At 42.5% G+C, this 24,610-nt stretch overlaps 1 protein-coding gene across 2 annotated transcripts in view; it reads right to left on the reverse strand.

Moving 5' to 3' along the window:
* Window positions 1–1,787: 1,787 nt before the first annotated feature.
* Window positions 1,788–24,610, reverse strand: part of LOC140493481 (dual specificity protein phosphatase 8-like) — a 229,172-nt gene continuing 206,349 nt past the window's right edge. For both annotated transcript variants that reach the window (XM_072591963.1, XM_072591964.1), the window contains 4 exons: window positions 15,208–15,374; window positions 10,719–10,878; window positions 9,686–9,809; window positions 1,788–7,989 (listed from right to left, as the gene is read on the reverse strand). In XM_072591963.1, the coding sequence (XP_072448064.1) occupies window positions 6,798–7,989; window positions 9,686–9,809; window positions 10,719–10,878; window positions 15,208–15,374 (1,643 nt within the window). In that variant the 3' untranslated portion in view covers window positions 1,788–6,797. The remainder of the gene's footprint in view (window positions 7,990–9,685; window positions 9,810–10,718; window positions 10,879–15,207; window positions 15,375–24,610) is intronic.

The raw sequence follows: 24,610 nt of genomic DNA on the forward strand, positions 1-24,610 counted from the left end.
ACAGGGAGAGGCTGAACAGGCTGGGGCTGTTTTCCCTGGAGCGTCGGAGGTTAAGGGGTGACTTTATAGAGATTTACAAAATTATGAGGGGCATGGATAGTATAAATAGACAAAGTCTTTTCCCTGGGGTCGGGGAGTCCAGAACTAGAGGGCATAGGTTTAGGGTGAGAGGGGAAAGATATAAAAGAGACCTAAGGAGCAACTTTTTCATGCAGAGGGTGGTACGTATATGGAATGAGCTGCCAGAAGAAGTGGTGGAAGCTGGTACAACTGCAACATTTAGAAGGCGTTTGGATGGGTATATGAATAGGAAGGGTTTGGAGGGATATGGGTCGGGTGCTGGCAGGTGGGACTAGATTGGGTTGGGATAACTGGTTGGCATGGACGGGTTGGACCAAAGGGTCTGTTTCCATGCTGTACATCTCTATGACTCTATGAGAGGTCCTGTGTTTGTCAAAAATGCTTTAATCGAAACAAATTCTTTTGTTTTAGTGAGACCAGGTTAAAAAAATGTGGGGAGGTGGATTAATCAGAAAGGAACACATTTGTTATGCTTAACGGATGCCTCCCAATCCTGAAATATGTGTGTTCTTATTACACAGACCGCACAATGAATTTGTTTCTGACAAGTACCAGTCTTTTTGACCCTTTGTTTCTTTTTAAGTTGCTGCAAATAATCTGCTGAACTTTATTCAGGAGGGAGTTCCAACACAACAGCAAGTGACATCATGAAATTGGAGTATGCAGTTCCATCAGTTTGTTTTTCAAACACAAAACCAGAAATATCCTCCCATCTTTTCAGGTTTTTAGATATATATAATTTGTGAAGAGCAGTTCTGTCGATATCCAGTGAATGCCTATTGGATTTGTTTGTGCTGGGCATTTGTTTTTAATAGCGTCAATGGATTTATTACCAGACAATGTTTTTCAACGTCTTCCAGTTTATAAAGGAGAATTAGACTTTCAAAGCAGGATGTTTTCCTTAGTGAGGTATTAAGCTTTCTTTACAGGATAGCTCTTTCAAATAGCTGGAAGAGATAGCTTCTTTCTGTGATCTGTGTAGGCACTTAACTCCCTGCTATCATGGAAAAAATAAAGACAGTCATGACTGCAACAGTGGAAATTACAAACTTTGAAAATAAATAAACTCGGTGACAAGAGTTTAAATAATATCTGCCTGAATAAATGCATATTAAGAAGATGTAGAGTCGCCCACTCTGACTTTGTATTAAACTCGAAACATAAACTGTGCTACTCCCTCCACAGATGCTGCCAGATCTGTTGAATTTCTCCAGTAATTTCTCTTTCTGTTTCATGTTTTACTGTTATAGTCTTGGATTGGGAGCTGAATATAAAAGTGCTATATTTAAGGATGTTATTGATTCATTGCCACTGTAAAAATGTTGCATGACAGCAGGTACGATTGCAAGATGGGATTAAAGCATGAGTCCGCAAGAGATTTTCATCTTGTCTGAACGTAGAAGAAGAACCAGAGGTATTGTATTCTAACACAATGCATCATTCAGTCATCTCCTACTCACCAAATTATTCTTGTCCTGCAATAACACCTGAATTTCCCACAATGGTTATAATTACAATATCAGCCTTTAGATTCCAAAAGGTTAAAATACTGACATTGTCCTCTAGATCTAAAATGTGGAAGAACAGGATTATTTGAACAAGAGAATGCCCAACTTCTCAACAAGCAGCTGAACCTTTCTGCTTCAAGCTATTGCCTATGAATAAGATCCTGCAGACTGACATATTAGACATGAAAGAACACAAAGTTAAAATGTCTATCCATTTATTTATTACACCACTTTTCAAATACAAAAAAGCACCATGATACAGCATTCAATAAATAGAGCTAGTAACAGAAATTGAAATTTCTTCATTACACTTGGTAACAATATCAAATACTTCACAATGTAAAAGACCAGCAAAATGATGCGTCAATCACACAGGATAAAGGCTACGATACACAACAAACAGACTGAAAAGAAAGTCATAAAAAGCTTGGGTGGAAACAAGACTAAAACAGAAAGGGATGACCAAAGGAAAGCATCAAATGTCATTATAATAAATATTTAATCTACACGATTTGTATTTCTGATTTGCATCTCTCGCCATAGCTCATTATGACAGGAAATTGAAATACTAAAGTCAAGCCAGTGTAGTTGGAAGAAAAAATTGCCAGGACACAGTGTTCAAGAAATTTATAAAGTGGAGTGGGACAAGGGATCGCAGGGTAAGTGGGACAGGAGTCAGTTAGGGTAAGGCTTTGAATTGAGGGCAACAATATATAAATTATAACTTTGTTTCCCAATAGCAAAAAGAATTTTGAAAAATTTCTCGGCAACTCATTCATGACAAACAATCTTGTTGATGGGTATGACAAATGCTCTTTTTCAATAATACTTCTCACTCCCTTACAAGGCTAAGATGGCCGGGCTGAAAAGCATGGCACGTGCCAATATATGAGTTTTACTCCAGAACAGAACTCACACAGGCCAGGGATAAAATAAATAAATACTAGACGGGAGGCAATCTCTTATAATAATTCTTAAGTTATTAGTTATAAAAGGCTGCACACTGCCCAGACTGGCAATAAGAATATACAGTCCCAAAAGGAGCTCCATTGAAAGAATATGGTTTCTCTTTTTTTTTGGGAAATTGTGCTGAAACACTATCATGATGTGGGTCACCATGACAACAATAACATGTGGGTTTTCTTTCACCCCCCACCATCCCCACTGCAAGACATCACTTGTATAAAATCCAGCATGAAGAGTTCAGGGGCACCTAATTGGCCAAATAACAGAAAGCCAATCTCATTCTATTTAATATGTCTCTTAAATTATTTAACGTTCTCATTTGCTTTTTCACAGGTTTATCTAATTCCTCTTCTTCACCACTGTGACTGCCTCCTTCAGTGTTCACTTGTAGCAATGAACTCAACACAGCACTGAATACTTTCACTTAAAAATTCAAAGTTCCTCACTTTCCTTTTCATAATGAAAATAATTACACCCTATCAATAATTAAGAGAAACTTCACTACTTGTCATTTTAAACTATTATTTTGAGGTCTGTCATTCTTTTGAGAAAAAGATAACTGTTCTTTAACGTCCTACATGCACAACTCTGAAACTATAGGGATGATTTGAACTAGAGGCTATTCAGTTCCAGGTCCAAATCTATGAAAAAGGTACTTGTGCTCCTTGCATCTTTGTCCTGCCCAGGGATTTGTAGATTTCTCCATGGGTTTCAAGGGACAGTATGTAATGATATGCATCAGCTCATTTGACTTTTCCAAAGCAGGCCCATTAGCAAGAGCTCTGAAAGATGGCAACCTTGGGTCCTGCTCAGATTGGAATACAGAAATAGGAGTAGGTCATTCATCCTCTCAAACCCGTTCCAACATTCAATTAGATCACATCAGACCTGCACCACAACCCTATTTACATTCCAGTGAGGATCTGACAAGGGCAAGCAACATGAAGGAGCCCGGAAGAAGGTTAAAGAACAATTTTTTTGCACAAAATATCCAAAAATGCCTGCAGTGCTGTATGTCTCCCAACTAGTGATTCTGGACTTACAGACCTACAGCTCTCATCTCCCACCTTGATTCTAGGTTTGCGTTCCTGGTAAGGGAATGCCTGTATTTGGAGGGTGTCCTGGACTCAACAAACTGACCTGATCCTATAGTTAGAGGGTAGAGAGTCAGGACATGTTTTTTTATTGAGGCTTACTTGAGATTGGAGATGCATTTTGTTAATTGCATCCCAAGTGAAGCAGAGAGAGGGGCAAGTACAAAAAAAAAGTCCTAAAAACTTAATAGTTTACCAAACAAATACAACCCAATAAAAAAGAATTGACTTTGAACTTTGTTTCAGATCAGCCAAGATATCACTGAATTCTGGAACAGGTCTGATGATTGAATTGTCCACTCACATTTCTACTTGCCCTGAAGACCAACAGTAAATCAGATGGGAACAATAAGGTGCGTGGAAATCTAATTTTAAAGACTTTGCTTGGGTAGGTCCTATCATAATTGTAGAGGCAGAATGACAGGGGGATAGAAGAAGGAACATTGCACAACAGCGCCTATGAAATGTCAGTCTTCCATTTTTCTGATAATGCTTTAACTTAACAATATAGATAAGCATGGGTCTGAGGAAGTGCTGTTATCACCTCGATTGAACAAAAGATCTAAACTGCACGAGCGCCAACTCAGATTCCACAATAAGCCCATTTACTCAACTACCGCAATGCAATGCCATAAAACTCATGACTCACTCAAATCCGATTATTGTGTTTTTGATTATTAATTGTAGATAATGTGCATTGGCTCTTGTTGGGATGAATAGGTTGATTAAAGAAGTGTTGAGAATAATTTTCTTTCATGGTGGTTTCCCTCCCTCTAGATTATTTTACCACTTAGTGCAAGTCAGATTGAAAACTGAGCAGAATGGAATCTGTATATGTATCAGTCACCACTCTGCAGTACCATGTGCCATCGTACCATCCCTCCCTCCTTTCTTAAATAAAACTTTCAAGTAAATATTGCAGCAGTCAGTCAGCCAAAGACCGGCTTGATGCTCATGATCCACAACTGCATTGCCTGAGTACAGGCAGTGTTGCGAGATCTCTTCAAAATTCAGAACTGGCAAACTGTAATGGTTGCAAAGAGAGTACAGAGTCCAGATCTCAGAATTGTCTGGTTCATGGGTTTCCCAGTGTTGGTGGATATGTAAATAGATTTTAAGTTTGTCATGTATGTTTGATTGGGGTAAATGTGTCCTGTGAATTTGCCTGGTGTACAATAGGAGGAGCTACACTGGCAGCATCTGTGGAGAAATTCAACCAGTGAAAGGTGGGTTAAGTTATATAACAATCCCATTTACCCACAATGACAAATCAAAAAATTGGTGATCATTTTCCTCAATCTTTCAGGAGCTAAGAGGTTTGCCATGGGATTGTTGTGAGACTGACATTGCTATAAATCTTACTGGGAAGGGGCAGACAAGACAGAACAAGAGTCAAAAGGTAGACTCTGAAGAGAGAGAGGCATCAGAAGCAAGAAAGACACCATCGAAGCGAAGGACTATTGATGGGTTCTGAAGGCAAGAAGGGAGATGGTGAGGGAAGAGATTTCAAAGAACAGGAGCATAACTTCCACCTTGATTGTTGAGGAAATGAAAATCAGTTTTAAAAATTTTATTGGAAATAATTAAAAAGCTGGGACCGGTAAAAAGTGATTGTGTAGCTGCCGTGTAATTCTAGTTGGTTGAATGAAGTATTTATTGAAGGAAACCTGCCTTCTTTGCCCAGTCGGTAACTCCTCCAGTCCTAGAAAATGAGGTTTGCTCTCAACTGGCCTCCGAAATGATCTTGCAAACCACTTGGCTCTATCAAAACCAGCAGCTTTTAGGAATGAACAAGAGGGTCTGGTCTTGTCAATAATAACACCATTGTGACGGCCAATTTAAATTAAAAGCGCGGCTAGTTAACTTTTCAAAACCCAAAATATAAATAACTTTGATGCTTTTGGTTTTTTTTGCAGCGAAGCCAGATAAAAATCATCAGAAACAGTTCTTTACTTGAAGGAAAGATTTCAATCCATCTGCAATGCAGTCACCAGGCATCTGCCTCACATTGCTGGGCTAGAGGCAAATCACATAGTAAAGTCAACAGCTTCTCCTGCAGCCAGGCTGGACCAGAAATGACCTGTTCCCTTTTTGTGTTTACAATAAGCCGCTTTCCTGTCCAGGCGCCAAGGTGGTTAGATAAAGAACAAGCAACGAGGCAGAGAGAAGAAAGAATATAACATGCAGCTCTCAAGGACAAAATGGGATGCCGCTGCTACTGAGAGGTCCCCAGCAAGGCTTATCTAAAACATGGTTATTGGCACGAGCTGCTGTACCATTATCATATGTTTCTGCCAGTGGGCATGCAAGACTGGCACTCAGCGATTAAGCAGGTCTGAAGTTGAGCGAGACTGATCTCTGACTCTCTCTCTTGCCCGAGAGTCCCCAGAAATCAGTCAGTTTAAAAAAACCTGAGACGATTCTTTTTTTTCCCTTTTCTTTTGTATTGTTGCAGCCCAAGTACAGGGGGAAAGAGCTGTTGCGGGGGTGGAGGGGGGGGAAAGAAAAAGCCTTTTTTTAATTATTATGTTTATTCAAACCTGAGGTATTTGCATCAAGCAGCCAGGATATCATTAAACTATTCAAAAACATTTAAATCAGCCATAATAATAGATACACCACTATTTACATCATATTAATGTCTGCATCCATTCGCAATCAGTTCATACAGATTATCTCATATAGAAGGTACTTTTCCAGCCTTTACTGTAGCAGTCTACATTTCAACTGGCTCAGTCACTGACAAGGAAGAACAAAGTGCAATAACTGGCCTTCTCAGGTAGCAGACCAGGGTTTGATGCGAGAACAAAGGAAAACATAAAACAGAAAAAAAATATATAATTAATAAGATAAAACCAGACTTTCTTTGAGTATTGCTTGAAGTACTTAAATACCGTACTGTACAACTTCAAACGGGGTGGCCAGTTCCCTCGTCTTTCACCATTGCCAGAATGCGTGTGGAGAAATAAATTAGCTTTTTCTAAAAATGTTCCAAGACAAGTCTCAAGAGAAGTGTCAACCCACTTTCTGTGTCAGAGGAGATACTCCGCGCCTCTTTCTTAAGAAACAAAAATAACCAGGTCCGCGGTTCCAAACTGTCAGGCGATAAATAACCACAGTCTCTCTCTTTCACCCATTCCCAGAGGTGTCACGACACCTCGATGATTTCCATGCTACCAGAGAAGCTGGACTGCTTCCCTATCTTACCCAGGTCTTCCCTCGACCTGCTCTCCGACATGCCGTCCTCGAACTCCATCTGGCAGCTCCGCCGTTTGAACTGTTTCTCAATGGCGCCCTCCTCGTGCCAGCTGCGCCGCGTGTCCCTCGCCTCGGGCTGTTTCTCGCGCAGCCGCACTGCCCCATACGGTGGTTCGCAGCCGTTGGGTGCTGAGCTGCACGCGAACTGAGCATACGAGCTGGGGCAACCGCCGCCGCCAGCGCCGTTGAAGAGAGTCACGCCCCCTGGCACGTGGGCAGCCTGCGAGTCTGCGCCGTAGTACCACGGCGCATTGACGCCGGCGGCAGCCGAGGAGGGAGCCGGCGGCTCGGAGTGCTTGGCCCAACGACTCCCCCCCAGCTGCTGGGCGCTTGGGACATTCAGCAGCAGCGCCTGCTTCAGGTTGTCCTCCACGTTGTGGATCGGGCAGGGCACGCCGGCCCGGGTCACGTTCAAGCTCAGCGGGTGCGCCACCGGGCTAGAGGAGTTCGAGAGGCTGCCGGCGTGCTTGGGCTTGCGCCGCTGCCGGGCCTTGTTCTCGGCGCCGACCTCCGGGCCCGCCGGCTTATCCGGGCTCTCCAGGCTCAGGGGGCGCTGCTCTGTGCTGGGGCTGGCCAGCCTGACCTCGAGTTTGCAGAGCTTCGGGATGTCGTCGGAATCGATGGGCGTGGCGGCCTTGCCGGGACTGAAGCTGGCACTTGGCGAGTAGGAAGACTTGATGTCCAGTGAGAAGGAGCGCTTGAGCCGGTTGGTGTCCTGAATCCGCTCGCTGGACAGGTGCAGCCCGTTGAGGCCTTGCTGCAGGCTGATGTGGGTGGCGTTCCTGCACTCGGTGGTGGCGGTGGCGGCACCGCTCTCTGAATCACCACACTGCTGGCCCGCCTCCTTCTCTGCGCATTGCCCCGTGGGCTCCGGCGTGGAGAAGGGGGGACACGTCCTCTCCAAGATGCCCCTGCAGACGTCGGTCACCTCTCTGTCAACGTCCTCCTCCAGCCAGTCCGCCTGAGGCTTCAGGGAGCTTAGCGAGCGCACCTTCAGAAGCTTCAGGTTCTTCTCGTACTCCAGCAGCTGGCCCATGAAGTTGAAGTTGGGAGAAATCGATGGCCTTCGGTCCTTGACAAACCTTCGGGGAGAACACAGAAGAAGCTTAAGCCATGGCTTTCAGGCCAGCATTAGTTTCCCCCCCCAAACCCTCACCTTCAGAACTGCTGCCAACAAAGCTCACTCTTTAAACTTTTTCTTGGGTTACTGGTCACTTACATACATGCACAGCAAGACTTCAAAGTAGCTTCTCCCATCCTCTTGCCTGCAACTGAGGGTGAATTAGCTACTTCTAAAAGCCCACAGCAGTCCAGTCAATTGCTGAGGGCTTACCTCTGCTCGGTTTGGGTCTGTGCTGGGCACAGGGCAAAGATAAGAGCCAGAGATGTACAGCACAGAAACAGACCCTTCGGTCCAACTAATCTAGTCCCATTTGCCAGCACTTGGCCCATATCTCTCTAAACCATTCCTATTCATATACCCATCTAGATGCCTTTTAAATGCTGTAATTGCACCAGCCTTGACCACTTCCTCTGGCAGCTCATTCCATATAGGCACCACCCTCTGTGTGAAAACTTGGCTCTTTGGTCCCTTATAAGTTTTTCCCCTCTCACTATAAACCCTTCAGTTCTGGACACCCCCACCCCAGGGTAAATAGACAAGGTTTTTTTCCCAATGTGTGTGCATTCTGTTCCCGACCAGTCTGGCGAGGGAGACCTGCAGCTTCAGAAGCAAGGCACAGGCAGCCGGCCAGATACCTATGTTCCATTCAATATCTTCCTTATGGATAATGGCACTTGCACATGCAAGTGTACCTCAAGGCCATCTCATTGTTAGATGTCAGTAAGAAGATAGGATGCCCACTGTTCCCACGGTACAAATACTAGGCAAAACATTTGTCCTTTCCCCCACTGGCTCACATGCATAAGGGATAGAACCATCCTCAAGTTCCACTTACAGTCTGTGCTGCCGTAACTCACTTATTACTGACACGTAATAATGAGAGCTTCAGCCAAGTTGATCTGTGGCTAATTTTATTCTAGTGCTTTCGTGTAAAGTGGCCTCAATGAAAATATAAGTCAAGAGAGCTGTTAAACAGACCACTGTTTCACTGGAACGTGACCAAACCCCTTTCTAGCTGTTTTTAAATTGCAGTAGATTCATGCTTTATACAGACAGGTATCACTCTAACAGCTACAGGCCAAAAGTAAACATGTCGGGTATGGGGCATTTTTGTGAGTTTACTAAAGATTGGGTTTTGTTCATTTTGTTACAACCTAACCACAGAGCTAAATTAACTAATATATCCTAACACAAGAGAGACACAGCTCAACATAGACACACCTGAGACAATGCCATTGATAACAGCCTTCGTACTAATAATACAATTTCACCAGTACCACAATGTGCTTGGCAGTATCCTTCATTCTCATTCACACTCAATAATATAATTGGTTCTGCTCTGCTTCTTACTTTGTCAAGCTGTGTCATGTAAACTAGATAATATACAACGTGCACGTCAGAAGGGTAAGTTCCTACAGTATAGTGATTGCCTTTCTTGGTGTCGGACTGAATAGCTCATTACTGAAAGCATTTTAACAGGGTCAGGAATGGTGGTTTTTGGAATGAATCAAAGGGCTTCTCACAAGCACTAATACAGGGGTGAAAGAAAGGGGAGAAAGTAATACATTAAGAACTCAACACGATAGAGATCAAAATTACTCCATTAACTGCAAGTCAGACCCTGAAGTTTGCAGTCGAGTTCTTGTAGCATTTACCTGTAAGCATCATCCGAGGACAGACCCATGGTCTTCATGATATAGGCAATGGCAACAGTAGCTGATCGAGAGATCCCAGCCAAACAGTGGACAAGTACTCGACAGTTGGAAACCTTTGCTTTGTCTAGAGAGAAGCAGAGAACAATTTGAGTAGAATGCATCCGTTTTCCCCTAACACACAGTCTAACTATTCTACCTTATGCAATATAATACAGCACAGGAACAGGCCCTTTGGCCCACCATGCTTGCGCTGATTCCTAGTTCTTACTTAGACTCACTACTTATTGCCCACGCATGGCATCATATCCTCTATTCACCTCATGTTCACATGTTTATCAAGATACACCTTAAATGTTGCTAACATGCTTGTTTTCCCCACCTCCATTGACAGTACATCTGAGACAACGTGGAACCAGAAACTGCCTGAATAGGAAGACACATCATTCACTTTCTCTCAGAGCACCAGGATCAAATTCTTGGAGCCAGGAAAGGCAGTTGATTTTTAAAATTTTTAACATATTTTTCTAATCAACGTGTTCAGAGATATTTTCACACACCCTCTGGAGTAGTGGGACTTGAAGCTGGGCCTTCCAGTCCAGGGGTAGGGACTGTACGTTTGCACCACAAGAGCCCTCCACTGAAAATCTAGAGGACAGCTTGCCGTAATGTGGCTTTGAGCAGAGTTTGTACAACAGAGTCTCATGTCAATGCATAAGATAGCACAAAAAAGGCAGCTACGTTGACATGAATTGACTGCTACCGAGCTTCCTAGTTACCTGCCAACATAGGGACAGAATAAGTGGGTGTATGACAACTGGGTAACAGACCAGGTACTTAGGTATGTTTCAGTACAATGGACTATGTGCGCACACAGTTCATTTTCTAAGCTGTTGTTTCACACACACCTCTCTACAGTGTGCTGGGAGTTGTGGTCCCAAACCATCACAGAACGGTTAGCGTTCAAAGGCAATCTTATTGCTCACATCTGCACAGAGTGTCAGTAATGGTGCTCAAAACATGCCGCATATCTCACCGATAAAAACAATGGATTCATCCAACCAGGGTAAAAGCTTCTCGCAGTAGTTGTCATTGACTGGAATGCGCATGAAGTGACTCTCTGAGATGAAGTCAGGCTTGGGACAAGAGTTGCTGGCATTAAGAACATATGTGATTCCATTCTGTAGCATTAAGTCCTGGAACAGAAAAATGGTTACAGATTAATATATGTACACAAAACAGGTTTTCAGATCCCAATTCTGAAACACTTCTAGCAATGACAATTTTACAGGCAATCTCTACTTCAGGGCCAGGAGCTCCAAGTTCAAGACTTAGTGAGCTGATAACCATCTCAGGAATACATCCACTACATAGCCACTATTCATCAAAGAGAAACAAGTGTGTGTGTGTGTGTGTGTGTGTGTGAAAGGACAGCGAAAAACAAGCTTTGAATGCCATTAACCTTTTACCATGCAGCAAGACGCCCTTTTCTTCCCAGCTCAAAAAAACAGAAGAAATGAGGTTTTAAAAGTCATTTAGTCCCTACAGTGTGGAAGCAGGCCAATCAGCCCTTGAGACCACATTGACCCTCTAAAGAGCATCCCACCCTGCAATAACCCCCCAGCCTACATACCTCCTAGACCATTGGGGCAATTTATTATAGAATCCCTACAATGTGGAAACAGGGCCTTAGGCCCAACAAGTCCACACCGACCCTCCGAAGAGTAACCCACCCAGACCCATTCCTCCTGCCCTATATTTACCCCTGAATAATGCACGCAGACACGGGGAGAATGTGCAAACTCCACACAGACAGTCACTTGAGGTGGAATTGAACGACTGAGCCATTGTGCCAGCCCAGGTCCACTGAATGTATCCGTGATACTGCTCTGCCTCACAAACATTCATGGATGTCACTATCAGATAAAGTGCAAAGTTTAGGAAGAATTCCTCTTAAACACGGAGAAGTGTGAAGATGTGGTACACTTGGCCATAGAACAGCTGAAACAGGGGAATTTTAATACATCCATGAGGAAAAAAAGACCAGAGGGACAGATGGTGGGTGACAGGATAGACAGATGATTAGTGTTTGCAGTCTTAATAGCTGCACAGACCAGTTGAGTCTAATGGCCCCATCAGGTTAGACACAATACCAGCAAAGTTATGGCAGCAGGTAAATTTGGCCTTTTTTCCCCCTAAAATGTAGGATCCTACATATATTTTCTTCTGTAAGTGTAGCAAATGAAAACCAGAAACTGCTGAGCTTTTTGTCATTGTGAAGATCACTGACTATCATTGAAACCAGCCTGCTTGAAAAGGCTGGATGACTGGAGAGTTCCACTCTGCTCTGTTGCAAAGCCATCGAGTTACAATTCCTTTGGGTCAGAGGCTGACTAGATTTTGTGAAAGCCCACTAAAGCAAAATCACCATCAATAGTTCTAGTTGCCAATTCTAATGAAACCTCTCCAATCCCAAAATGCTTTCTTTCTCTTTGTATTTGCTTAACTGGTTTGCCCTCTCTCTCTCTCTCAATTTTATTTTGCCCGATTTCTAGCACCCGTAGTTTTAGTTTAGAATCAGATGCCACTTTTGATTTTATAACACATTTGTTCTCTCCCTGCCTTTCTCTTTGTTAAAGCTCCCTGCAGTATGCACCATTGCTTAGCCCTAAACTCCGACTAACATGCAATAATCTCCCCTCTTCCCTCAAATTGCCAATTATCCCAGATTTCCTTGGAGTCTCCAGGAATTAAGGATTCATTTCCTGGTCACAGGTACATACAACCTGGAAGAATGATCATAGACATAACTTCTCTTTAACACCCTATGTGTTTTTCATTTATGGAAAGTGATAAAGAGTTTTTACAGCATGGGAAAAGACCCTACAGCCCATTATTTCTGTGGTGGCCACGAAGCATCTATCTATTGTAATCCCATTTTCCAGCACTGGCCTATAGCCTTGCATGGTATGGTGTTTCAAGTGCTCATTTAAATAGTTCTTAGCGGTTTCGAGGGTTCCTGCCTCTACAATCCTTAGAGGCATTGAACACCCATCAAGGTGAAAGAAAGTTTCCCCGTAATGCCTCTAAATCTCCCAACACTTTACCTCAAAAATGGGCCCTACTTGTAAAAAGCAAAAAAGATGAGAGGGCACAGATTGAAAGTGATGAGCAAAGGAAGCAAGGGTGAGGTGAGAAAAGGCTTTTTTTTAATACAACGGGTTGTTAGTGTATGTAGTGTATTGCCTGGAAATGTGAGGAAAAGCTTTTTTCACCCAGAGGATGGTGGGAATCTGGAACGCAGTAAGACCGGCTTAGATAGGCTGGGACCTTTCTTCCTGGAGTGTAGAGGAGATTTAGAAGTGACCGTATAGAGGTTTATAAGAACACAACGGGTATTGACAGGATTAATGGCAGGTGTATTTTCCCTAGGGTGGAGGCTTTCAAGACTAAGGGGCATATTTTTCAGGTGAGAGGAGAGAGAGATTTTAAAAGGACATGGGGGCAAATTGTTTACACAGAGGGTGGTTTGTGTGTGAAATGAACTTCCTGAGGAAGTGGTGGATGTGGGCACCGTTGCAACGTTTAAAAGATACTTGGATAACTACATGAGTAGAAAAGGTCTGGAGGGATATGGGCCAGCAGCAGGCAGGTGGGACTAGTTTGGGATTACGTTCGCCATGGACTGGTCGGACCTAAGGGTGTGTTTCCATGCTGTACAGCTCTGACTCTGTAAGTACTTAGATGTGTATTTATGGTGCCAAGGTATATAAGGCTGTGGGCCTAGTGTTGGTAAACGGGATGAGAACAGTTGGGTGGCTGTTTTTGACAAGCACTGACACATTGGACCAAAGGGCCATTTCCTGTGCTGCTTTTCTCTGACTCTCTAGTAGAGGGAGGTTCAAATGAGGCTTTCAAGGGGGCATTGGAGGGTTATTTGGATGGAAGTATGGGCAGGGGTATGGGGAAAGGACAGGAGATTGGCACTAGGTAATAGAACTGGTAGAAGCATGATGGGTTGAATGGTCTCCTTTTGCAGCATAGTTATGTAATTCTGTGCTCCTGGTTACTGACTCCTCTAGCAAAGGATTCTCCTTTTCCACCCGTCATAGCTCTGTATAGCTCAATTGGACTCCACTTCAGCATTTATGTTATTGGACAAGGATTACAGACAAAAGGCTGGTGCACTGGTTGTGATAAAACCTCCATCAACTGTCCAACTACAGCTGGTGATTGAACGTTCCCCCATACTGGGAGAAGTATTTGGCCTCACTTCCTGGACAATTACAGGGGCAAACACACAGCTGACATTTCTATAGAGATGTGAGAGGCAGCCGGCTGATTTCGGAGCGCCTTTTCACACTCTGCAGGGTGAATGTGAGCACAAAAATAATCCCCAGCATAAACTCCAAGGTGTGAAAGCCTTTAATGGCCATTACAGGATTGCACACAAAAGAATTAATGACCAGGTACTGGCTAAGTGATGGCCATAATTATCAAGTAGTTAAGTAGCTTCCAAGTATACAAAAGGAAGATAAATCACAGGGTGGCGTGTTAAAACAAGATTATCAGGTGCTAAAAAGAGCTGTTGAGATGATATACTGCTGCTCATGTTCAAAAGCAGAGCCTGAAACAAAGTGAATGCTGGCTGAAATCAGACCTACAGAGGATGTGGCATGGTTCCTGAGCTAACCTGCAGGTCACACAGCACCGCAGTTAGACAGTTTGCCAACGGTATGTGGAAGTGCAACTACTGACTTATCAGCTTCCACTTTGCAAGAAACAGAACTAAGTGAACAGCTTTTTCAAAGGGTCACTGTGGCCTTCTGCTCAGTAGGATTCTCAAGGTGACTCACAAGTATATTACCAAATCAAGTTTGGCACTGAAACACATGAGGAGATAGTAACAATTTAAACTCTTTATCAAAGAGTTAAGCCATGTTTCAAAGGAGGAAATCAGTCATGATCTTACTGAGTGGCGTGTGGAGCCAAGTGGCCTACTCCTGTTCATAGAAACATAGAAAATAGATGCAAGAATAGGCCATTTGAGCCTGCATTACCATTCAACGTGATCATGGCTGATCATGCAATCTCACTATCCCATTCCCGCCCTCTCCCTATACCCCTTGACCCCTTTAGCCGCAAGAGCCACATCCACCTCCCTCTTATATATCTAATGAACTGGCCCCAAGCTTCATGTGGGAGACAATTCCACAGGTTCACAACTCTTTGAGTGAAGAAATTCTTCCTCATCTCAGTCCTGAATGGCTTATTCCTTATTCTTAGACTGTGACCCCTTGTTTTGGACTTCCCCAACATCTGGAACATTCTTCACGCACCTAGTCTGTCCAGTCCCATCAGGATTTTAGATGTTTCTATAAGGTCCCCTCTCACCCATCTAAATTCCAGCGAGCACAAGCTCATTTATATGAAAGACAGCTGGAAGGTGACAGTTTTAAAAATTTGATGATAATGCACTTTGATGATAAGTCCTATTCATTAAGTAACTAGAAATATAAATGTACCTTATTTAGCACGTCTTTCTGCGATCCCAGGTACAAATGTGGGAGGATTCGAGTAGGCCCGATGTTCGCAACAGGTAGACATGGCTGAGAGATGCTCATTGGCAGGATAGCGGTAGGTTTGCCCTCACATAGGCCTGGGAAACAGGAGGAAAATGCAGCAAATCCTCCTACAAGAGGGAAGAAAAATAAAACTATGATTGCACTGTTACATCAAACTGCCTTACTTATGGGTGCCTCACCATAATCTACAAAACTCAACCTGATCAGTTTAACAAGCCTGTTAAGTAAAAGCAGACAAACATTGTTCCTCCAATTAAGAAAGTTTTGTGACAGCACTTCTGAAGGGCTGCCAATTCACACCAGACCTGATTCAATGAACTATCACAGCATGGATTGCAAAACTTTGAAATGAACACCACAGCCACCTCAATGTGCAAAACTTAAAGGAAAGATGTTCAGATATACACATGACCATACACTTTGTTTGGTTATGAATGCTGAAAGATTGTGGCAATGCAGGAGGCAAAAAAGGGTTTTTATTATCACTTCTCACTTGCTTCCTTCAAACCTCCAACTGGAACATGCTTCATCCTGAAGCACCTTCAGTTAGCCAGCAGCACTGCACACCTATTGCAGGTCACTTCACAGCTACAGCTCCCTAATGCCTGTCTCACAGTGCAACATCCACAAGAACAGGCCGTTTTACTTAAGTGAATGGACTTCCCTCATGAGCATGCAGTGACAGAGAGGCTGCGTAGACAAGAAGAGATGTCACAAACTGAGCCCGATCTTAATCTTCTTCCCAAATGTCCGACTAGTCCCCTGCCATTGTACACTTAATTACCACCACTCCCACATCTCTCTCTCACACATGCGCATGAACAATATTTGTTCAGCAACTGCTGCACATTAAAATCTCTCCCACATTGGCACAATAAAGAATAGAATCAAATACCAGCAAAGCAAGTTGATGAGACTTATTTGGTGGCTTTTGGTACATACTTCCTCCCATCTGCTTAGAATAAGCTACCTACCTGCCTCCACTTCCAGAGATAGAAAGTACTGCATAGTAATGGAGCAGAAAACACTTGAGGACAGCCAAATGTATTGTGTGTGAGAGAGAGTGAGCCAGTGTGTGTGTGAGAGAGAGAGACACACACACACAGATCTTAGGTGCACAAGCTGAATGACGTTATGTAAAAAACTGGCAGCTGAATCCACATGACCACAGCTTCACTTGAGTGTGATTCAATCTTTCCTGTTACACTGTGTAAATTTACACAACCCTTAATGACTGATGGGAACCGCTTGCATCGACCTCAGAACTTCCACTTCCCATCTCCTCCCCCTCCTCACCACAGCAACAGAAACACTTTCACTGCATTGATAACTGGTACTTGGGAGCTGCTTCTGCTATAATCAAATGAGCTGGTAAAACTGAATTGACAAAAACTGATGCCAGGAACATGAACTGAAGTGAAACCCAGTCATGTTACAATTTTCAATGTTATTAATATCCAAAGTCAAAAGGTCACTCAAGTGTTAGTACAGTGATATGAGAAGATAAGTACTTGCAAACAAAGACTGCAGTTGAGGTTAAGAACATTTTAAAAAAATCTTTAGATCACCTTAAACATTTGAAAATGATTTCCTTAGTTGAGGTGAAAACGGCTTTTAAGATTCAAACTGACACCCACTGTACATGTTCTAGTGCCTCATGGAAATGCAGCGATGACTTTATATAAAAATAAAGAATATTCAAATCAAAGGAGCACCCCAGTATCAAAAGTGATAATCAGGAGTATAAAATATTTTAAGTTACAGAGTTTAAAGTTCAAAACTGTACCACAGAGTAACCTCTGGTACAAGCTATAAATTAAAACTGTATAGCCCATTAAATCCGAGCTTTATGGCAACATTGTCTGATATGATGATAGTTTCCTGGTGCCGGATCTGAACAGCATGTTCTGGTGGTCAGCAAAGGAGTGGAAAGACTGACAAAGTGATCTTTAATCAGGCAGCTGTACAATAGTGGAGCTGGCAAATGGGTAACGTCATGTTAAGTTCATCCACTTGAACCTTGGTTCAATGGCAGCACCCTTGATTGTAAGGGTCAAACAACTGTTGACTCAGGTCCGACTGGACAGCTTTATACCAGTTATTTAAAATGACACCGGTGCAGTCCTGAGGGAATGTGATGCTGGTAGAAGTGTCACCTTTTCGGGTAATATGTTACACTGAGGCGTCTTCTCAGGTAGATGTAAAAGATCACATTGCACTAATTCAAAGAACAGTTAACCCTTAGCTAATACCTATCCCTTAATCCCTGCCACCAAAAACAGGTGGTCTGGGCATTGTCTCAGTGCTGCTTGTGGGAACTTCTTTTGCTACCACATTTTCCAAATTACAACATGATTTACACTTCAAAAGTATACAACTGACTGGAGTCATAAAGATGTACAGCACAGACCCTTTGGTCTAACCCATCCACACTGATATCCTAAATTAATCTAGTGCCATTTGCCTGCATTTGGCCCATATTCATATTAAACCCTTCCTATTCATATACCCATCCAGATGCCTTTTAAATGTACCAGCCTCCACTACTTCCTCTGACTGGTCTACCCCAAGAAAATACCTTGTCTATTTACTCTATCCATGCCCCTCGTGATTTTATAAACCTCTACAATGTCACCCCTCAGCCTCCGATGCTCCAGGGACAACAGCCCCAGCCGATTCAGCCCCTCCCTGCAGCTCAAACCCTCCATCCCTGGTAAGTCTTTTCTGACCTCTTTAAAGTTGAACCCTTTCAACCCTAGAATGTCTTGAGGTCATGAACGACACTTAATAAATGCAAATTATTCCTTTGTTTTCTCTCTTCCTTTGCATCTCTATGTCAGACAATTCAGACCACCAGGCAGAGAAAGATTGAAAGGTGTCAACCAATAAACAGGATGGTCTGAAAGTTGTAAAGGGTGGGGAGAAGATCTGACAGGAAATCATTGTGAACTCTCCCATTTATCGCAAGCACCTTCGGTAGATAAATAATATTGCTATGAGATCATCTGTAGTGACTAGCACTGAACAATAAATTAAGCTAGCGACAGAAAAACAGCTCCTTTTCCAATAAACCATAAAGGTAAAAACAAAACAGACATGCACACTTGGATTCTTGCAAATAAAATTGAATTGTTGCAAATATCTGATCAACTTCTGAAATACACGGTAGGACGCCTCAACTGCACAGTTCAGATTACAATCCCAGTCAGATCTTAACTCTGTCCTTGTCGAAGCTCCTTTGCAAGACTTTCACAAGTGCTGCCTGGTTCATGCAGAACATTGTGTTTACATAACCAATGTCAAGTCATGTGCAAAATGTTTCAGCCTCCAGAATTAAAAAAAAAAGACCCCTTTTATTAGGTCTTCTAGTCTTGGTGGAGACTAAAAGATTTATCCCTTTTGATTTCTGGTTGGCCACACGAACCATACCTGCCATTGGTGATGCGACACGAAAGAAAGTAAAAAAAAAGGTACCTTACGTTTTTGTTGCACCTTTCATCCAGTCAAGTTGTTCTCAAACACTTGACGGACAATTAAGTACTATTTGAAGCTGTTGTAATGCAGGAAGACAAAGCACTCAATTTGTATAGTTAGATTGTACAAACAATAGCCAAAAAGTGCTTGAGTAGTGGTGACTGAGAGGAATACAGGCTGAGAGACTGAAAGAACTTTAACGAGTGCTAGGAAAAGTGAGTGCCAGATGGTGTCTCTGTTTAACATCTGAATGCAAAGAACAACATGTGTATCAATGGAGCACTCGCTGCCCTGAATTAGATGACATCTGAAGTGCAGCTACAAAACCACAGCCTCTGACCCAAGAGACACGAACATTGGCGCTGTAAAACAGCACCACCAGTAGAATTTTCTACATGTTCATTCACTCAACACCCAGTAGTCAGGTGCAAGGCCTAGAAAGAAGTATTCATTTATGTAGCACCTCTCACTAACATTGGACATCTCAAAGAACATTGCAGCCAATTTATTTATTTTGGTCAAAGTACTTTTGAAGCATAAGTCACTGTCCTAATGTAGGAAACACACAGCCGATTTATGCACTTCCTCAAAGAGCCATGTCATAGAGACAGTTTTTTTTCTTGTGAACTTAATTATTGTCAGTGTGTCTTCACACAAACGTTTTGGAAATAGTGGGAAAGTGGTGGAAAGATTCACAGACTGATTTATGAAACGGTCTGTTTCAATACTCCTTCTGTGACCAACAGCCTGGCTGGTATTTGACAGCCCAGAGATAAATAGCACTACGACTGCACCACAACCCTCTGAGATATTAGTTGATGGATTAATATTGGTCACACCAGGGTTAACTCCCCAGTTCATGGAGGGTTTTTTTGCGTTACATGCACCAGACATCTGGTTTGAAACCTCATCTGAAAGATAGCACATCTGACAATGCAGCTTACCCTTCGTAAATGATGTGGAGCGGCAGCCTTAACCTTCGGATTTAGAGGCAGGAGTGGAATGAGCTGAGCTAGAGGTGATCAGAGCAAAATATCCCACCAAGAAGAATATGTAAAATACAGTATTCTTGGTGTATGAATAGCTGAGTTTGTTACTGAGCTGTGTGACTAGAAACGTACAGCAATTCAATACAGCTTATTTATATAGATTTATACAACTTTAACATAGTAAAGGGTTCCAAAGTACTTCCCAGTAACACAAAATATGGCAGCCAAGTCTCACAGGGATGGGGGACTAAAAGCATGGTGAAAGAAGGAAGCTTAAACAACATTTTAAAGAATTTATTTGAGGTATACAGGCATAAGATGGTCATTGTACAAGATTGAGGTTAACGCTGACAATGGATACAGCAAAGGAAGTGGGGGCTTGTTCAAGAGACCAGAACTGGAGGAGCGTAAAGTTATTGGACAGTTTTGGGATTCGGCAGGATTACAGGGAGAGAGATTACATGGCGATTTTTAAATGGATGGATAAAAATTTTTAAATCCTGGCATTCATTGCTTGACCAAGAACCAAAGTTGATCAGTAAGTACTGAAGGAATGACTCATCAGGACTTGGTGCAGGTTAAGGTATAGGTGAACTTGTGGATGAGCCCTTGCATTTCAAATTCAGCTTCTCCCTGCAAAACTGACTGCCCATTTACGTAGAAAACAAAGAGAAATGAAAGAAACTGGCCAGTTTCCTTCTTAAGAAACTAAACTAACAACCAGGATCCTCTTTGTTCCCTGCAGCTTTAATACAGGCAGAGCCAGTCGGTCATTTATTATCTCCCCATAGTCTGTCAGCTTGCCGTATGATTATTACACAGTGCTGGCACACTATGCAGCCTTATAATACACCCTCAGAGGCCTGAGGAGATGATGCGGAAAATTACTCTGATCTTAACAGCTGTCGCCTCAGCCATTTCCCCTAACCCACTCTGAAAAAAAAAGGATTCTTTACATCACGGCAGAGGCTAATTATTAAGGCCAGCTCTCCCGGGTCCAAGTGGCTGCCTAGTTCTTTGCTAGAAATCTTTGCACTTATCCATTTTGTAGGAAAAGAAATCTTGCCTTCCCTTGCCTCCTCTGGTACAGTGAATTCCCACTGAAGCCGCTATCATTTTCTACACTCATCATATGGACCTGAGACCCAGTCACACACAAGATATGAAACCATCCGAGCAGAGTATGCAAACTGCTCACCTGCATGTCCAATTTGCAGAAAGATCATTATAAATTGAAAGCATGAGCTGAGAAAGTTGGGAGGAGTAGGGGAAGGAGACTCAAGGACACCACTCCGCACGAAAACATTTTCTCAGCTCACGAAGGTGCTAGAGTCTTCATCAGTGACTTTGGGCTAGAGGAATGTTTTACTCTCACTTTCTCCCAGACCCTGCTCTAAGTATTGCTGAAAATTAAACAACGAACCACTCAATAAACTCCAACAATGTAATCACACCTCAAGCTCATCCTTGGAAACCAACTGATAGGTCACTGACATTATTTGGAAGCAATTTGAAGGTTAGTAATCATACTACTGACAGAGAAGCACAGGGATGCCAAATCACGCACTGTTGTGCAGTGTGACTGCATGGGGTGAGGACAACATTTGGGATTGGGTTGATATAGCTCGAAAGTAAAATTCATGCCACACAAGTGCCCGCCAATGAATATCACTGACGATATAGCCGAAGCACTTCCCCTTGATATTCTTGTTGTTGAATCAGCAGATCAGCATCCTTGTTAGGGAGTGACAACGTTGACAGAAATGAAATTGGAACAGCTACATAAATTTTGTGGCTACCAGAGAAGGTCAAATGTTGAGTAGTGTATTCTGTGTTCACAGTCCACACTCTGCAAGGCACAGGTTTGATCAAATGCTCTTCCACTTGCCCGGATAAGTGCATCTCAGACAACACTCAAGAAGCTCAACACCATCCAGGCTTGATCACCATTCCCTGAGCATCTTAAACACTGACTCTGTCCACCACCAGGACAAAAGTGTGCATCATCTACAAGATGCAATGCAGAATTCTGGGAAGGTACCTTCTAAAATGGCAGCCATCTGGTAGATCAAGGGAAGCAAATTCATACGGGCACTGCCACGTCCAAGTTTCTTTCTAAGTCACCTGTCACTGACGAAAACTAAATCATCATTACTTATCATTGCAGGGTTAAAATTCTGGAAATCCCTTGTCAACAGTACCTGGCTGGGGCCGTGGGTGTTTGAGTAAATTTAGGGAGGAGATATGATTTTTATTTAGTAATGGGTTGAAGGGTCTGGAGAGTGGATAGGAAAGTGGAGTTGAGGCCAAGATGAGATCAGCCATCATTGTATCAAATGGCAGAGCAGGCCCGAGAAGCTGAATTGTCGACTCTTGTGATCTTACATCTTCACTCCACACTCACACACACACACACACACCACACGAACAGCAACAGCAGTTCAAGAAAAGTTCACCATCTCCTTTTCAAGCACAATTAAGGATAAGCGATAAATGGCACCCATTTCCTGAGTTCCTTTTTTCAAAAAAAAACTGTCTTTACTTTCAATTTCATGTTCGCAGCTTCCACTCTATTCAATGACTTCAGCGCTGCCTACACATCACAATAGAAGTTCTCCTAATCAGTCAGTGAAATGAATCAAAACAATGTTGTATTTCACAAAAGCCAAATTCCAGTACTGTACATGGTTCTTTTGGGTATGAGAATATTCAATCTCAGTAACTTGGTACTTCCTTTGCAAGGCTGGGGAGTTTAGAACATTCAAGGGAAGGGGAGGCAAGTGTATGTTCACGGATACACAACATATTTTGCATTGGACAGCATGCTGCATTAACAGGAACATTATACATCCTGAATCCACGCCCAGTATAGTGTTTCAGCTCTCCTCCCCCCACAGTTTCAATATGCTCTTTTAGTTGCATTACATCACCTCCTGGATTTGACAATTACATCACATCACGATTGAAGCGAAGCACAGGTGCAGGTCAATGCCCTTGCCTCCAAAAGCTGGCAATAAATCATTTGGCTGCTAGGTCAGGGTACATTCTGGGGCTGAAAATTAGCTTGACTCCTTAATTGGAAACCTCTGCTGCTCCCACATAATACATGGATGACTGAATCGGCCAGGCGGCAGCCTATTAAATTATATCCTGGTGTTCAGTTAACCTGGAGGTGGCAACCTGATAGGTTACAAATTAAAGGAGTTTGTTGCTTTATATTTTTGGCTAAATGTCCACTGTTTTCATCAGTGTTCCTCAGTTTGGAGCTTGCTTTATAAAGAGCTAGGCAAATTGTAAATAATCAGCAGTGAGTTGTAAACATCCAAGTGTTTGTTTATTTAATCCCGTATTCAAAGGGTTTGGGACAGATATGGATGAAGAAACAGGAACAATTGTTCCAGCCAGACCAGAGCTCAATAATGTAAAGCAAAACTGAACCACTGGTTCACAAGCATTACAACACAACACTAGTTACACAAACAGCCTCAGTCCAACTTTCTCATCAGTAACAGACTTCACACCTATATACATTACCAAATCGGAGTTTTGCAATTATAAGTATGATTAGTCTGAGTTCGTTGCTCACTAGATTTATTTTAAAATGATCACTCCCTGCTGGGGGAAATGGTTCCAAACATTTTAAGGGCACATTCTTCATGTATTGAGTACACAGAGTGATTTATGGCACAAATATTCTGTATGTGGAGGGAGGGAGCAACATGACAAGTAGTGTCGACAATGCAATGTCCATGTGGGATGGTAATTACAGCAAGAATGCTTCAAAAAGTATTTAATTAACTGTGAAATGCACTATGACATCCTGATCGTTATGAAAAGTGCTATATGAGCACAAGTCTTCCTTTTTAAGAACACAAAACCTGGGGAGTTTCCATGTTCGCCAACCCCCTTAATTTAGAAGTGCTGAGGCCAATAGTAGCACCATCTCCACTGTCTTCAGATGAGCTAACATGTGAAACAGAAGTTCACATGGAATAACATGAACACACAAATATTATCCGACCCTTATGTTTATATACATTAAAAAGTAATGCCAAACATTTCAGTTATATCAACTTTATAAATGGAGGATGGACCTAAATTCAGGTGCAAACTAAACACAGCAAACAAAATAAAATTTGCAACCTTGCACGATGATTTATGAATGCTATAAATCAAGTATTGTCCTGACAAACTATGAATACTTTCCTTAAATACATGGGGGCGGCTTTTTTGTACTTCAGTTCCTTTTTATCACACAAAGGAAAAAATTACAAGAATGTATTTAACTAACAAGATCAGCTGGCTGGAAAGCTTTAATCCTGCTCTATAAATGATCCTGGCAAATGGAATACTGCAAACTTAAGCTCAGTTCTTGACAAACAAGTTGCCTTTCCTGTCTCTGTGTCTTGTGAGTGTAAATCAAAATCAAAGTATCGCTAAGTGCACAGCAGCCTCATTAAAACCCTCAATAACTGCACTCTGTTTCGATTGGCCTCCAAGGAATAGAACCTAATACTAGGGTTGCAAAAAATAACTTCTTAACATTTAAAATAGTTGGCAGAAGAATAAGGGGCAATGATGAGGTTTTTTTTCTGCAGCATGTTGTTAGGAGTTGCAGTGCGCTGCCTGAAAGGGCAATGAAAGCAGTTTTAAGAGTAACTTCCAAAATGAAATTGCATTTATATGGGCAAAGGAAGCACTTGCAAGGCTATGGGGAAGCAGCAATGGAATGGTACTAAGTAAATACATTTTCAAAGACGTAGTACTCATATGATGGGCCAAATGCACCCCTTCTGTGTTGTACTATGCCATCATATATTTTTTATACCGTCCAAACTCAACAAAAGGTAATTCAGGCACCCATTTACCCTGTGGAGAGC

This window comes from Chiloscyllium punctatum, chromosome 22, assembly GCF_047496795.1.
Source record: "Chiloscyllium punctatum isolate Juve2018m chromosome 22, sChiPun1.3, whole genome shotgun sequence".
Classification (NCBI taxonomy): Eukaryota; Metazoa; Chordata; class Chondrichthyes; order Orectolobiformes; family Hemiscylliidae; genus Chiloscyllium; species Chiloscyllium punctatum.